We start from the raw sequence: 17,516 nt of genomic DNA on the forward strand, positions 1-17,516 counted from the left end.
ATACAAAAAGATGAATGATAAAAACAAACTGCATATAATTGGAAAAAATCAAAAAAAAGACAAGCAGTTTTCAATCTGATACAAGCTATATAGAGGATAAATAAGAAATAATTAACAGAAGGAAGACACTAGAATTAAGAGGAGTTAGGAAAGGTTTCTAATGAAGATATAGGATTACATTCTAGTTTGTTATCTATAGCATTAATAAAGGGAGAATCAATGAGATCACAGATTCCTTCAAGAATCAAAGCAATTTCTATAGCAATGGCTGGCTTATGAATGATTCTAGTGATACCTATCTAAAATGTTTCAAGTATTTTAAAATTTGACTTCAACCTTATTTCCATTGTTAGTACAAATGTAGTCTAGGGAGAACAATGATAATTAGTACCTCTTCCCTTCCACTTTCCCTACATAGGCAGTACTTGCCATTAAACACCACATTCCTAGAGATTACATGTGAAGGCAGAGTATCATAAAACAAAACTCTGAATGTGGATTGGGTGTTGTATCCTTCTTTTCTGGCACTTTCCATGTCAGCCCTGGACACTATCAAGTGAGAAATGAGGTATCAGTGTTTATTGTGGTATTGACTAAGCAGAGTGTTGGAATGTAAGGGAGTGAAAAGTGGGGTATGCTTCTTATTCTCCCTATCTTTTTAATACTTTCACTGCAAGGTTAGAGCTTGACTTATTCACGACTTAAGGAGTACTTTATTCTTTAGCTCTCCACCTGGCTACACAAACTTTATATCAAGTTAGGTGCCTATGACAGGTGGGTGAACACTTATCTCTGAAACTGGCTTGCATGGAATATAAGTCACATTACAAATATTTGCTATCTAATCATAACTGGGCTGACTGCACCAAAGACATTTGCTGGATAATCTCAGCTGGACTCCTTGCACATTGATTCTCTACAACATGCCTGTTCATAACTATTATAAATCTTTTTCACTCTTCCAATTTCTAACATCTCCTCAGAAAGGTACAATGGTCCTATGGAAAGAGGGCTGTATAGGGGGATCAGAGGTTCTGGATTCAAATCTTGACAGTGACATTCACTACCTGTAAGATTTTAGAAAAGTTACTATATTTCTTAGTGTCTCAGTTTTCTGGATCTCAGTTTCCTCATCTGCTAAATGAGGGGGTTAGATCAGAGGAACTCTGAAGGGTCTTTTTCAATTCTAAATTGACAATTTATAATTATTCCTTCATTAAGAAGCATATAACTTTAACATTACTGAGGGAATTGAAGTCAGTTCAAATGATTAGAACTCTTCTATTCCTCTCATTTAGAAATTAATGTTTTTATCAAAACTTTTGAAAAAATTTTGAGTTCTGAATTTTTACTTCTTCCCTCCATCCCCCCACTAATTGAGGTATAAAAGTGATATCATTTATATATTATATATATATATATATATATGTATGTGTGTGTATTTGATATCATGCAAAACATAATTCCATTTTAGCCATGATGTCCAAAAAACAAGATAAAAAATATGCTTCAATCTACATTTAGACTCTTTCAATTCTTTTTGGGAGGTGGATGGTATTTTCACCTTAAGTCCTTCAGAATTGTCTTGAATCATTGTATTGATCAGAACAACAGTCTTTGATAACTGATTATCCTTATGATATTGCTTTACTTTATACAATGTTCTGGTTTTGATCACTTTATTTTGCATCAGTTTATATGTCTTTCCAGGTTTTTATGAAATTATCCTTTTATCATTTCTTATAGCACAATAACATTTATCACAACCATATGTCACAATTTGCTTAGCCATTCCCCAATTAATGAGCCTCCCCATAATCCAATTCTTTACACCCACAAAAAGAGAGGCTATAAATATTTTTAGAATTTTTCTCTTTTTCTTTGATCTCTTTAGGATATAGGTCTAATAATGATAATGTTGGGTCAAAAGGTATGCATAGTCTTTATGGACCTAATTAAATAATTGCTTTCCAGAATGATTAGATCAGTTCATAATTCCACCAATAGTGCATTACTGTTCCAATTTTTCTACATCCCCTCCAAGATTTGTCTTTTTTTCCCCGGTAGTTAATCTGGTAGGTGTGGCTTGGGATCTCAGAGTTGCTTTAATTTGCATTTTTTCTAATCAATATGGGCTTAGGATATTTTTCATGTGACTATGGATAGCTTTTAATAATTCTTATGAAAACTGGCTTCATAACCATTGACCTTTTATCAACTGAGGAATAACTCATTCTTATAAATTTGACTCAGTTCTTTACATATTTGAGAAATGATATATTTATTGAAGAAACTAGCTGTAAAATATTTTCACAATTTCCTGTTTTCCTTCTAATATTGGCTCCACTAATTTTGTTAGAGCAAACCCTTTTTAATTTAATGTAATCAAAATCCAATCCATTTAACTTCCTAAGATTCAGATGAATTTTGTTATTTTTTTAAGCTGAATAAAATAATTTTTTGGTAGTTTGACTGTATGCCATTCAATAAGTAAATTAGTTTACATGGAATTGTAATTTTTGTTATATTGGATTGTCCTACTCACAAATAAGTAATATTTATCCTAATATTTACTTGTTTGGAAAATATTTGGTAATTGTGTTCAAATGGGTTTGTCTTAGCAGATAGACTCCAAAATATTTTATGTTGTCTGCAGTTATTTTAAATAGAATTTCTCTCTGTATCTCTTACTGCTGAATTTTGTTGGTAGTATATAAAAATGCAGATGATTTTTATCGGTTTATTTTACATACTGCAATTTTTTGGAAATTGTTAATTGTTTCAAAAAGTTTTTTAGTTGATTATCTAAGTATACCACCATAAATCTCTTATTTGAACTCTCTGTGTAAACTTACTATTTCAATTGTGTTTCATGTTGTATTGTGGTTTCTGATTCATTCTGCTATCTGCTTCTGTTTTATGGATGTTCATGCCATTCATATTCCCAATAATGACACTGAACATTTCCCTCCATCTTTCTCTCCTGTTCCTCCTCAAAAATCTGTTCTATTTTTGACCATTGCCTCCTTTAATCTGTCCTCCCATCTATCAGCATAAGCTTCCCTTCATCTCTTATTTCCCTGTTGAATAAGATAGATTTCTATACTTCTGAGTATGTTACTCCCTCTTTAAGCCAATTCTGATAAGAATGAGGTTCAAGTATTGTCTGCTACTCTCCTTATTGCCCCTTCCACTATAAAAGCTCCATCTTGAATATCTCTTTTATGTGAAATAATTTTCCCTATTCTTTCTTCCTGTCCCCCTTCTCCAAGAGTATCCCTTCTTACCCCTAAACTTTTTTGAGATCATCCCATCAGAGACAATTCACACCCAAGTCCTCTTTCTATGAACCTTTCAAACAGCTCTAATAATGAGAAAGTTCTTAGGCTCACAGGTATCATCTTCTTATATAATAATGCAAACAGTTTAATCTTATTGAATCCCTCAAGATTTTTATTTCATATTTTCCTTTTTATGCTTTTCTGGAATCTTTTATATGAAAGTCAATTTTGTCTTTATTCAGCTCTGGTCTTCTCATCAGGAAAACTTAAAGTTCTCTGTTTCATTAATTTGTTTCCCCTGAAGACATACCCAGTCTTGGTGGATAGGTTATTCTTGATTTGTAATCCTAGCCCATTTGCCTTCTGGAATGTCATATTTCAATCCTTCTGCTCCTTTCATGTGGAAGCTTCTAAGTCCTGTATGATCCTGACTGTGGCTCCACGATATTTGATTTACTTCTTTCGGTCTTTTTGAAATATTTTCTCCTTGTGTTGGGAGTTCCATAATTTGGCTATAACATTTCTGGGAGTTTTATCTCTTTCAAGAGATGATGAGTGGATTCTTTCAATTTCTATTTTATCCACTGATTCTAGGATATCAGTACTGTTTTCTTAGTAAATTCCTGAAATTTGATGTCTAGACTTTTTTGATCATTACTTTGACATAGAACAAGAATTCTTTTTCATTTTGGAGGCAATCAGGGTTAAATGACTTGCTCAGATTCACACAGCAAGTCAGTATCTAAGGCTTGATTTGAACCCAGGTCCTCCTGACTGTAGGGCAGGCGCTCTATTCATTGTGTCACCTTGCTGCCCATTAGTCCAATAATTCTTAAGTTTTCTCTTCTTGATCTATTTTCCAAGTCAGTTGTTCCTCTGATGAGATATTTCACATTTTCTTTTTTTATTGTTTTGATTTGGTTTTGTTATTTCTTAATGTCTAATGGAGTCTTTAATCTTTTACTTATCCAATTCTAGTTCTTGGGGTGGCTAGGTGGTACAGTGGATAGAGCACTGGCCCTGGAGTCAGGAGTACCTGAGTTCAAATCCAGCCTCAGACACTTAATAATTACCTAGCTGTGTGGCCTTGGGCAAGCCACTTAACTCCATTGCCTTGCAAAAAACCCAAATCAACCTAAAAAAAAGCATCTTCCTCTCCAATTCTAGTTCTTAAGGAATCTTCAGTGAGCTCTAGTCAATTGTGTCTTTTTTTTAACCATTTGTACAATTCTATTTTTAAGGTGTTATTTTCTTTAGAGCTTCTTTTAATAAATTGTTAATTCTTTTTTTCCATAATTTTTCTTGTATCATTCTCATTTTTTCCCTCATTTTTCCTCTACATCTCTAATTGATTCCTTTTTGAGTTCTTCAGGAATTCTTGTTGGGCTTGTATCCAATTCATACTTTTTCTTTGAGGTTTTTGCATGTAGCTGTTTTGATAATGATGTCTTTGGAGTTTGTGTCTTGATCCTTCCTGTAACCATGGTAGGTTTTTAACGATCAGTCTCTTTTTGTTGTTGTTGTTTATTCATTTTCTAAGTCATATTTCTTGACTTTGAACTTTATGTTAAAGTTAAGTTCTGTTCCTGGGGTGAAAGGGGCATCGTCCCAAACTTCAGATATTTGAACTGCTGTTTTCAGAGCTAGTTCTGGGAGTCTGTAAATGTTGGTGTTTCCAAGATGGAATGATCCAAGAATATTTACTCTCCTGGTCTTTGATCTGTTTTTTTATTCAGGAAGGGACCTTGCTCCCCTGAAGTCACAAATCTTAATACTACTTTTAAAACTAGAACTGTGATTAGGTACCCTGTTCTTCTGTAGCCACAAGTGCTAATGCTCCTTTCTGTCTTGGAACTGAGACCAAGTGCCCTCCTCCTTTGTGAGAAATCATATGCATTCTTCTCGACTCTGGAATTGTGAACCCTGATGTCACAGACTTTTCTGGCTAACCTCCTAATTTGTCTTAGGCTGGAAAAATGTCTCACTCTGACCTTATATTGACTCTGCCACTCCAAAATTTGATTGAGGTGTTATCTTAAAGTCATTTAGAGGGAAATGTTGGGAGAGTTCAGCTGTGTTATTGCTTACACTCTATCATCTTGGCTTTTCACATGTCTCTATTCCTCCTAAACTCTTGGTGTTCTCATTCATTTTCTTCTTCCTTATCAATAGCCTTGGAGGGTGAGGTAGGGAGACTATGAATGGAATACTGGGCATGGAGTCGAAGACCTGTTCAATTTATGACCAAATTATGCCTTACACAATTAGTAATTCTGTGACTCTAGGCAAGTCACTCAATCTCTTTCAACCTCAATTTCCTCATTGGTAAACTGGGGAAAGTCATCTTTAGGGGTTGATATGAAATTATATGTAAAACATGTAAAATAATTTGTAAAACTTAAAGAATGATATAAATCTATTATTATTATTATTATTATTATTATTATTATTATTATTATTATTATTACTTTTTTCCTGTCAAAACTAACACTTTACCTATGTCCTCATTTTAGTCCTCCTGTTTCCTTCTTGATTCATTTTCTTTCTTTCTTTTTTTTCTTTTAGGTTTTTTGCAAGGAAATGGGGTTGAATGGCTTGCCCAAGGCCACACAGCTAGGTAATAGTATATTAAGTGTCTGAGGCTGGATTTGAACTCAGGTACTCCTGACTCCAGGGCCGTTGCTCTATCCACTGTGCCACCCAGCCACCCCCATCTTGATTCATTTTTATCAACAGTTCCTTTTCTCTCATGTATCTTGAATCTCTCCTTCTAGATTAGCTCTTTCTTCACATCTAATAAACATGCTCAAATCTCCCCAATTAAAAAAATAGAAATCCTTTAACCTTCCTACTCTTTCAAGTGACTGGACTATCTTTTTCATTATCAAACCTCTAGGAAGAATGGTCAGCACTCATAGCCTTCAACTCTTCACACTGGTTTCTGTCCTCATTGTTCTCCTGAGAAAGTTTTTTCATGACCACTACTGATCTCCTCAAGGTTAAATCTAATGGTTCCATTTCTGTTCTTAGTGTCCTTGACCTCTTAGAAACATGTGACATTGTGGATCACATACTCTTTTTGGCTCTCCTAGTATTTCTGACTTCCTTACTTTTGCAAAGTCTCCTGTCTCTCAGACCATTTTCGCTGGTTCCTTTGATAATTCTTAATTTTTCTTCTTTTTAACAATGGGTGCCTTACAAGGGAGGTCATCTTCTTGGCCATCTTTTCTATTCCATCTTCATATCTTGTCCATTTCCATAGGTTCAAAATGATTGCCTCTATGCTAAAACTTAAAAATCTTTATGTCTAGTCCTTTAGTTCAAGTATTACATCTCTAAGTTCCGACTGAATATTAACTTAATAGTCCACTGGCATCTAAAATACATATTCCACATTGAACCCATAATTTCCCCTCAATATTTGCCCCTACCTTTACTTCTAGTTTCTTTAGTTTTGATATTGGAAAAACTTTCCCACAACTTTCTAGATACAGAGGCTCATGGACTTGGAGTTAACTTTGGCTCATTTCCCACTTTAAACTCCAATCATCCAATCTGTTGTCAAGCACTACTGGCTTTGCCTCTTACCACAACCACCTTAATCAAGATCTCATCTCTTCTAATCTAACAGCCATCTAATGGGTTATTCAGGTACTTTACCTTCCTTAGTATGTTTTATTTTTTATGAAATTAAGATTATAATAGTACCCATCTTATAGGGATGTAATAAGATAGGGAAAGTATTTTATAAACTTTAAAGCATTGTTATTATTAATACTACTACCTGCGAAAGTCTTCCCTAACAGATTTTTAAAAAAATTCATTTTGATAACTGTATTTCAATATAATTGTTTTCCTTTGCAATTCCATTCATTTTATCTTCTGCATTTAAAAACACTCTTTTGATAAAGGGTCCATTGGCTTTACCAGTTTGTTAGAAGACAATCTAGAACAAAAAAGGTTAAGAACCCATCTCTAGGAAAGTTGCTTATGTTTAAAAAAATTCATCAATCTAGTGATGAGACTCCTTATGCCTTGCTAGGCTGAACTTAAGGAAGTAGAAATGCATTCCAAAGCTAAGTCCATAGTTGAGACTATTCCAACTTGGTGGGATCTGCCAAAGACTAAACTTCATTGGCAAAACTTTTGAGAATCCAGTCATCTCTGAGCCACTCCAATGCATAAGAGGAGAAGCTGATACATTTCTAAAGTATCCCTTTTTAAAAATACATACTTTTAAAATTAATACTAGTAAATCCTGCTTTCTATTGATAGACAGACTTATTTTGAGATAAATTCAGTTGTATGTGTTATACCTTCTATGTTGTGGCAGAGAGGGCAATATATGTTTAAGTTTTTCAAGGCTGGGAGGTATAATTTTCAACTGTGGGCATCCCAATATCTTGTCTTCAACCTAGAAGCAGGTCTAGATTCAGGTTTCTAGTCTAATATCCTTTCTACCCCTTCAAAACGAATTTGAATATGAAGATCACAGCAACAGAGTCACTAAGCTGGAAGGAAACTGAGGTAATCTGATCTGTCCAGGGTCAGAGCAGGAATGTCCTCAATAACATCCCTAAAAAAGTTAGAGAGATCTCTGGAATATCTTTAGTAAAAGGAAACTACTTCCTGAGGACAGACAGGACAGTGGAAAGAATTTAGGTTCTTCAGTCAGTGGTACTGAGTTCAAATCTCAACTCTGATACATTTTACCTGTTTAATCTTAGAAAAGTCACCTAATATCTCAATGTACTTCAGTTTTCTCATATATAAAAAGATGGGTTGGACTAGACAGCCTCCGGGGTCTCTTCCAACTCAAGGTCTCTTCTAGCTCTATGACAATTCTAAGACTTGGCACTTTTGCACTTTTGGACAGCTCCAAATCCGAAGGCTACATCTACTTTTCTATAATTTCTAGTTCTGCTTTCTGTGGTCAAGTGGAATTTTTCCATATGAAAATTCTTAAGACTTCACCCTGTTCATTCTTACTCCCAGTATAAATGCTAATCCTTCTGTGGCACTGTTTTGATTCCCATCACTATACCTACTTATTTTCTTAGTGGCATGCTCCAATTTTGTCTTTCTTAACTGCTGGGACCTAGAACTAAATACATCTAGGTCCTGATTAACTCAAATAACGAATACTGTTAAGTGCTTATATCATTCACATTTATCCAACATATTTCTCCGGATCTGGAACCAGTTTCTATATTTTTCATAATCTTAACTCTGAATGATATAAATTAGAATACTTATGACTACTTCATGGGATTCATTTTTTTTTGCATTAATCAGGATGTAGCGGTCCTTTAGTACTTTAGTTTGATCTTAGAAAGGTCCTTCTGGAGTCTGTGCTTCTAATCATGAAGTTTGATGTTTGATCAAGTTTCTTTGTATACTGTAGCAATGTTGAATATTGAGTCTACTTAAACCCATTTTCACAAGATGTACTTACTATTCAGCCTTCTCTTTTTCACCCTGTATTTAGACAGCAGGTTTTTAAAAACCCTAATGTGACACTTTATATTCATCCCTATTAAATTTCTTCCTATTGGATTTGTACATAATTTTAGCCTATGAGATGAGATCCTTTTGGCTACTTATAGTATAATTCTGCACATGCCACCAAATTTCAAGTCCTGCAATAATTCAATAAGCATGTCATCTACATTTTTATCTTGGTCATTGTTAATGTTGGACAGAAAAGGGTCAAGAATAGCTTTCTAGGATACTTTGCTAGAGAACCCACTCTAGGCTGGCACTAATCCTCAATCACTATTCTTTAAGTGTTCTATTCATCAGTACCAAACAAGCTTGAATGTGCTATTATCCAGTCCATATTTTTTTAAGGACTTTTTTTTTTGGCAAGGCAATGGGGTTAAGTGGTTTTCCCAAGGCCAAACAGCTAGGTAATTATTAAGTGTCTGAGGCCAAATTTGAACCCAGGTACTCCTGACTCCTGGGCCATGCTCTATCTACTGTGTCACCTAGCCACCCCTCCAGTCCATATTGTTGTATCCTGGCCAGAGCGAGAGCTCTGTCAATATCTTGCTGACTATCCTATGGTATTTGCCCAGTCCTGTAATCCTAGTGAAGCTTGCTGGGCTACATGCTTCAGGATCATCTTCCTTCCTCTTGGAATATCCACAATTCTCCTGAACCATCCCTTCTATTCTCTAGTATTTTACTTCAGTTTTTATACACAGAGTATGGGAAATTCACAAGAAAGAAAGAAAGGATTGTGGGACCTAAAATTGAAAATAAAAGAGCCACAAAAGAACTGGAGTGAAAAATGAAAGGGAGAACTTGGGTTTCATCAGTTCAGGGATCCACAAATTCCTTCAGTAACTGGATATATAATTTGTGTAGGTTTGGGGACTTGAATTCTTTCAGTGAGGTGTAGTGATCTTTTGCACTAGAATTTCCATTTTTTGTTAATTATGCCTGATTTTCTATTTCTCAGCCTAAAACATCATTATCCTTAATAAAGAAAACAGAATCCAAGTAGTCTAGTTCTATACTCTCTTGGCTGCCCACTATCATTTATTCTGAGTGTTCAGAATTTCTTTTTTGTTTTTTCTCTTTTCTCCAAAATGGCTAACAAAATCCATAACATTTTTCATGATTTTCAACTGTACCTGGCCTTTAGCATGAATCACATCATTCTTATGGGACTCTGGAACTCTTTCATATTTACCTCAAGTTCTTTCTTTCACTTTTCATTCATTCCTTTTGGGATATTTTCATTTTAATTTTAGGTCCCAGGATCCTCTTTCTTGCATATTTCCCACGCTCTGTGTATAAAAACCTGAAGCAATGCATATAAATATTTCCTTCTTCTGTGATATCATATTCTGTGACTTGCTTGGTCTCTTAAATAATTCTTCTGCTATGTCTTATTTGTTACACTCGGGGAGTATTTGACAGCAGATATAAATATGCAAGAAGTCTGTGGTTGGAGCAGGTATTGGAATTTACCTCCCCTGTTTTGATTTATTGACCTGATTGATCAAATATGCAATTCTGTAGACATAAATATTGTCCTTGACCCTTATTAATGTCATCCCTCTCCTAATCTCAAAGCTATAGCCTGGTCTAGAAATCCACATACCATTCTCTAACATCATGTTTTTTAGCCAGCTGTTCACTATCCAAATCTTCAGCAATAGCAGCTTCAGACAGCAAGGCCCTGAACAAATATTGAACAGTTATCTAGGTTGTTCAATATATCTTTTTAAAAGCAATTATTTGGTATTTGTATGGCAGGTTTGGGTAGTGGGGCAGAGGTAAGAAGTAGGTAGCTTTAATGGATGTGTTTAAATTTAAAGAAATCAAAGTATGTGAAGTTTTTGCTCATTGTAAATGCTCTCAATATGCTGGTTATTAGAACAGATAAAAGACATAACCCCTGGAATCTCTCCATAATACAAATAGTGCATATATGTACTAACATTCCAATCAGATCATTCCACTTGGCAGAAATTTTTAGTAGCTTTCATAATTTTCATCTTGCATTCATCAACACCTTTAAGTCCATTGTAACCATCTCCTGAACATGAAACTATGGTTTTCACAGCAAAAAATACACCTACCTTTTGGATTTAGTACTAGTTCTGGGTCTATATTCATGAGATTCATCCTCAATGCCATTTTGTCTCTTATACCAGTCAAACAATGTTCTCAAAATGGAAGGCAGGCAGTATTCAGAAAGGGAGCTCATTGAGCTTATTACCTACAGGAAGAAGGAAAAACTATTAGCTTAATGTTCTCATAGGACTACCTCAATGTAGCAACATTTTTTCTTTTATACCAAGTAATCTTGTTCATTTTTTTATGACAATATTCCCAAGAGTCCAAAGCTATCAATATTGATAGATGCCTTTTATGTTCTAATAATCCTGTACTTCAATATGTTACTTTGATTGTAATCCCACTCATTCTAGAATTTAGACTTTAATTGTATTTTTAAAAATATTTTATTAGTTTTCCAACTGTATACAATAGTATTATCTGCCTATTATTATTTTTTTTTGCAAGGCAATGGGGTTAAGTGACTTGCCCAAGGCCACACAGCTAGGTGATTATTAAGTGTCTAAGGCCAGATTTGAACTCAGGTACTCCTGACTCCTGGGCAGGTACTCTATCCACTGCGCCACCTAGCCACCCCCCCATCATTTTTTTTAAGATTTTGAATTTTACAATTTTCGCCACTCTCCCTTACTACTCCCCAACTCCCACAGCAGGCAGTCTGATAATCTTTACATTTTTTCCATGCTATACACTGATCAAAATTGAATATGTTGAGAGAGAAATCATATCCTTGAAGAGAAAATAAAATATTAGAGATAGCAAAAATTATGTTTTACATAAGACACATTTTTTTTTTTAAAAAAAATGAAGGTAATAGACTTTGGTCTTTGTTTAAATTCCACAGTTCTTTCTTTGGATACAGGTGGTATTCTCCATCAAAGAGACTCTAAAATTGTCCCTTATTATTGCATTGATGGAATGAGTAAGTCCATTAAGGTTGATGATAATCACCCCCATGTTGCTGTTAGGTATACAATGTTCTTCTGGTTCTGCTCATCTTGCTCAGCATCACTTCATGCAAATCCCTCCAGGCTTCCCTGAATTCCCATCCCTCCTGGTTTCTAATAGAACAATAGTGTTCCATAATGTACGTATGCTACAATTTGTTCAGCCATTCTCCAATTGATGGACATTCACTTGATTTCCAATTCTTTACTACTACAAACAGGTCTGCTATGAATATTTTTGTACAAGTGATGTTTTTACCTCTTTTCATAATCTCTTCAGGGTATAGACCCAGTTGTGGTATTGCTAGATCAAAGGGTATGAACATTTTTATTGCTCTTCAGGCATAATTACAGATTGCTCTCCAGAAAGGTTGGATGATTTCAAGCTCCACCAACAATTTATTAGTGTCTCAGATTTCCTACATCCCTTCCAACATTGAACATTGTCCTTTCTGGTCATTTTGGCCAATCTGATAGATTGTGAGATGGTAACTCCGAGCTGCTCTAATTTTCATTTCTCTAATCAGTAATGATTTAGAGCAGTTTTTCATATGATTATGGACAGCTTTGATTTCTTCATCTGTAAATTGCCTTTCACCATTTGCCAATTGGGGAATGATTTTTTTTATAAATTTGACTCAATTCTCTGTATATTTTAGAAATGATAAGACTTTAATTGTAAACAGATTATTCCCAGCCAAACTTGAACTGATAAAGCTCTCAACAAAAGAATAAACATAACAATTATTCATGCAAACATAAGTTTTCTTCTTTATCTGGAAAGTCCCCCTTCAGCTAATGGTCTTAAAGATTTTTATTCAATTTACTTTGTTAAGAATATTTTAATCATCTAGGCACTGTGCTGTGTCATGAAGATATAAAGTCAAAGAAAAAAAAGTTCATTATGTCCAGACTCTTATAGTCTACTGGGGAAAACAATAAATACTCAGATAAGTAAATACCAACTAATTTTTTTTGGAGGTACACTAATAATTAGAGATCATGCAAGGCAAACTGCGGGAGGTAACACTTAAGCTGAACCTTTAAAGGGAGTCAGGGGTTTTAAAAAGTGGAGATGAAGATGGAGAGGATTCTAAATGCAGGGGTGGGGGGTGGACAGAGATATGGAGATGGGAAATGAAGTACCAGGAATAGTGAAGAGTCATTTTGTCTAGAACACAGAGTACATGATAGAGCAATAATGTTATAATTAGCCTTGAAAAATGGGTTGGAATCAAATGTATGAAGGGTTTTAGATGCAAAACAGTTTGTGAATTATCCTCCAAGTTATTTGGAATCATAGCAGCTTTTTAGACAGAATACTGACATGGTCAGAACTACTTTTTAATTTGACAATGGTATGGATGATGAATTAGAAAGGGATAACTTGGATGCAGAAAGACTAAGTAGAAGATTATTGTAATAGTACATATAAGAAGCAATGAGACTAAATTAGAGTGCTAGTTATGTTAGTGGAGAGAAAGATATGGATGTGATGAATGTTGTGGAGATTGGAGAATCTATAAAATTTGTCAAATGATTGGATGGGAGATGGTGAATGAGAATGAAGAATCAAGGCTGGCTTCTAGATTTTGAACCTAAGTGAGAACTGCTATGCCCTTGATAGAAACAGAAGGAGGGATAGATTATAGGAGATGGGGAAATTAAATTCAGTTTTATGGATGTTAAGTTTCAGGTGCCTGTGTGGAAGAAAAGTGCAGCTGGGTTTTGGAGAGATGTAACTATAGCTCAGGAAAGAGATGAGGGATGGATATAAAGACTTGAGTGTTAACCATAGAGGGCAACCACAATGGTTAACAGCCTTGACTTCATGACATACAAAGATTGGTTGAAAGAATATGGCATGTTTAGCTTATGTTACATGAAAAAACTTCAGCAGTCACCCAGTCCAGTATTTCCTGATCTAATCTAAACTGTGGGGAAAAAAGTGCCTTTGTTGCTGGGGACAGCTTTCCTTTCTGCAGTTTTAGCATCCTGGCTTGATGGCTCAGGTAGAATAAAGTAATCCATTAATTCACAAAGACATATTAAATACCTACTCAGAACCAAGCACTGGTGGATTTGAGTGTGGTTTGCATTTCTGTTATGAGTTAGTAATGCAACAAAACAGTATCATCACACAGTAATGCAAAAATGACAAAATAACTGTTAAATTAATAGAATCATTCTTATTCTTTAAAAGCTTAACTAAATGCTTTCACTTTAAAGTTTAGACCTGGACTGTAAGTAATTCACAGCCCTTGCTCTCCCCTCCTCCATGTTTGTTTGTTTTTTTATTTACAATTTGTACTCTAGGATTAAGTAATAAAGAAGGAGATCTAAGGATGAAGGAAGAGGACTCAGTTTTAAAATTTAATAGGTGTTAAGGAGTAAGGAGCTTTGGTAGTAAGAATTTTACAGACTGGAAAAAAACTGTTCTAGATTGATGCCAGAGCATGGATCAGAGGCTGGAAAACCTTACTGCTTGTCTCTGTTTAGATTAGGAACAAAGGGATGAATTTAAAATATTTTTGGTTTGGCTTTCTTCTCCTTCTCTATCATAAATCACTAAAGATAGCTGTAAAGAAATTAAATAACCTCTCTGACATTATTTTTATATAATTAATGTATCTTAATATAATACATATGCTTATAATATAATGAAACTATATGATTATATTATTAAAACAAATATGTATAATTATATATAAATTATACATGATAAACTTAGTTTCTTATTTCAGTACCTATGAGTCTTTAAATTTTTCCTTTTCTTATGTAAATCTCTCTTGCTGTTCTTGAATGTGAATTCAATAAATATTCTACTTTCCAAATAGTGCAAATAGAGAATCACTTCTATTCAGTGCATAATATTTGAAAATTACTATTAACATATATATATATATATACACACACACACTTATAAAGCAATTTCATCTATATAGTTATTTGTTCAGGACTTAGTACAGTGAGCAAAATGTCTAGGTATAAATTATGATTTGGGTAGTTACTGACATGAACAGCTAGGTGACACAGTGGAGAAAGAACTGACCCTCAAGTCAAGAGGACCTGAGTTCAAATCTGAACTCAGAAACACTTACTAATCTCAACAAGTCACTTTACCTTATTTACCACAGTTCCTCCTTTGTAAAATGAACTGGAGAAGGAAACCTCTAGTATCTCCCAAATGGAGTTGCAGAGTCAGGAAGGACTGAAACGACTTGATAACTGCAACAACAACCCGTAATCTTTTTTTTTTTTAAATTTTATTTATTTATTTATTTTTTAGTTTTTTGCAAGGCAATGGGGTTAAGTGGCTTGCCTAAGGCCACACAGCTAGGTAATTATTAAGTGTCTGAGGCTGGATTTGAACTCAGGGACTCCTGACTTCAGGGCCGGTGCTCTATCCACTGCGCCACCTAGCTGCCCCACAACAACCAGTAATCTTAGTCAAGCTTACTGGTCTAAAGTATGAAGACTCCGTACTCGTGTTTTTGAAAACTGGGACATTTCCTCTTCTCTTGGCCTGCTATGCCCTTCTTAGCAGCAAGGTAAAAACGAGCACCAGCTTTAGAGTCAGTGGGCCTGGATTCAAATCATTTTTTTGTCATTTACTTGTGTAACCACAGGCAACTCAATCTCTCTGGTTTTCATTTCTCTCTTCTTTAAAATGGGCTTTTGGTCTACATGACCTTTAAGGTCTTATCTACCTGTATATCTGGGATCCTATATGATCTTTTGATTACTGTCAATGATTCAACATTATCAAATCTGTTCTTTTAGTATACTTAGATGCAAGTTGCCTGGACTTATGACTTCAGACTCATTAACTACCACTAAGTGCTCACATTCTCTACCTTTTTAATTATCATGGATATTGGTATTTAATTAACCATTTGTGTATTCTTTCCCATTCAGAGATTATTCTCCAAGGAAGAAGCAAATTAAGAGCTGAACAGTTCCTCCTTTTCCTCATTTAGGTATGAGATGTGGCAATCCACTTTATTTGGGTACTTCATCCCTGGCCAAAAGCCTGTGGTCAAAAAAAATCAAAACTCATTCTCAGACACTAATCATTTAATTTTTGATAGCTATATATAAATAATATATAGCTATATAAATATATAGCTATATAAATATTATTATTATCATAAGCAATAAGCAATTCCTTATCAGAAATTTGCCCTTTTCTTCCAAAACCTTTGCTTTCAATAAGCAATATTAAAGAAAATACCATCTGTGCTCCAAAGGTCACCCACTTTTTGCCCAAGAATTTATAAACTCTTAGCAGAGCTTTTTCATTGCTTCTGGTAATATCACTTTGTGTCCTGTGAATCACCAAAAGTGATCAGGTAGTCATCAAGTTCTCCCTTTCTTTTACACACATGATTTGGGAAGGCAACATTTTGGCCTCTCTATTGAAACAGTGCCAACAACAGTGGTCCTTTACCTTGAATATATTAAAAAATATTCTGCCATTTTATAGTGCTTTTCTTCCAAAAACACATATGTACAAACCATTCAAATTAATCCTAACAATTATGAACCCTGATCTTTAGCCTTAAGAAATTTACAATCAATTTGGGAAGAGAGAACACAAAAACAGAGCTAAGCCGACTATTTAATAATAATTACTTGCTAACAATGATAATCATTATTAATGATATTAGATGTAGTTATCTAAGATGAAAGATACAATATTTGAGAATGAGTTTTGGATATTATAAGTAGGCTAAAAGAATTCAGAGGAAGGGAAGATTATTTTGGGCTTGGGTTTTGTAGTTGGTTTCTGAGTTGCCAGACTATAACATATAACCAACAAAGAACTCCAAAATAAAATTTAAGTAAAAGGCATCATCAAGGAATTTCATGCTAGTGAAATGAGGTGTGAACCTTTGCTAATTAAAAAGGACAAAAACCAAGGACAATTATGAGTGAAACATAGAGAAAATTATCCCACAAATGTTTACTCTGGGTAAAAATGACTGCAGTGTCATGTTTCACAGTATTTAATTTGCAATGACTGACAAGAGAACTTTAAAATGGAGAACTGGGAAACATCAATCTCTAGAACTGTTTTGGGACTGTGGAACAAACATACAGTGCCTAGTCAGATTAGCTAGCAGTAATGTGGATTTTGTTTTATGACCATGAGACAGAAATGAGTGATCTCACTGATGAGGTCCTGCTTTGGAACAGTAGAGTAGTTCATAGAGAGTTCACAGGATGGGCAACCATTAATAGGTTGCAACCTGCATTGTTGGAAGGAACTCTTGAATTGTTGAAATAACAGTTCTATCTGAGTATTCCTCTTATCAGACAGGGGTAGGTATTATGGTTATATTTTAAAGAGAGAACAGGAGAAGGATGACAGTCTAGGTGATTTGTTTAAATTATAAGAAATGAGGATTTTGATTCCACCATTATCACTAATTGAATTTCTTGGGTCAAGTGTGTATGGCTTTTTTGTTTTTGTTGTTGTTGCTGTTTTTGTTATTCTGTGTGGTCTACTCCTTTCTATTTAGGCTCAGTATTCTCCTATCTTCTATTCACACAAAATATAAACAAAGTAGACAGTGACTGTATAGGAAGCCCAATATTGATCTTTTTTATGAAATTATCTATTTTGTGCTTTTAAGCCTAGAATTTCAGAAAGCATTGGGCCTACTTGTTCCCTAATTATTTTTACAGAGTAACC

General features: G+C 34.6%; 1 protein-coding gene across 10 annotated transcripts in view; it reads right to left on the reverse strand.

The window, feature by feature from the left end:
* Positions 1–17,516, reverse strand: part of FRY (FRY microtubule binding protein) — a 568,375-nt gene that overhangs the window by 205,049 nt on the left and 345,810 nt on the right. For all 10 annotated transcript variants that reach the window (XM_074216094.1, XM_074216087.1, XM_074216086.1 and 7 more), the window contains one exon: positions 10,874–11,013. In XM_074216094.1, the coding sequence (XP_074072195.1) occupies positions 10,874–11,013 (140 nt within the window). The remainder of the gene's footprint in view (positions 1–10,873; positions 11,014–17,516) is intronic.

This window comes from Macrotis lagotis, chromosome 1 (assembly GCF_037893015.1).
Source record: "Macrotis lagotis isolate mMagLag1 chromosome 1, bilby.v1.9.chrom.fasta, whole genome shotgun sequence".
NCBI lineage: Eukaryota > Metazoa > Chordata > Mammalia > Peramelemorphia > Peramelidae > Macrotis > Macrotis lagotis.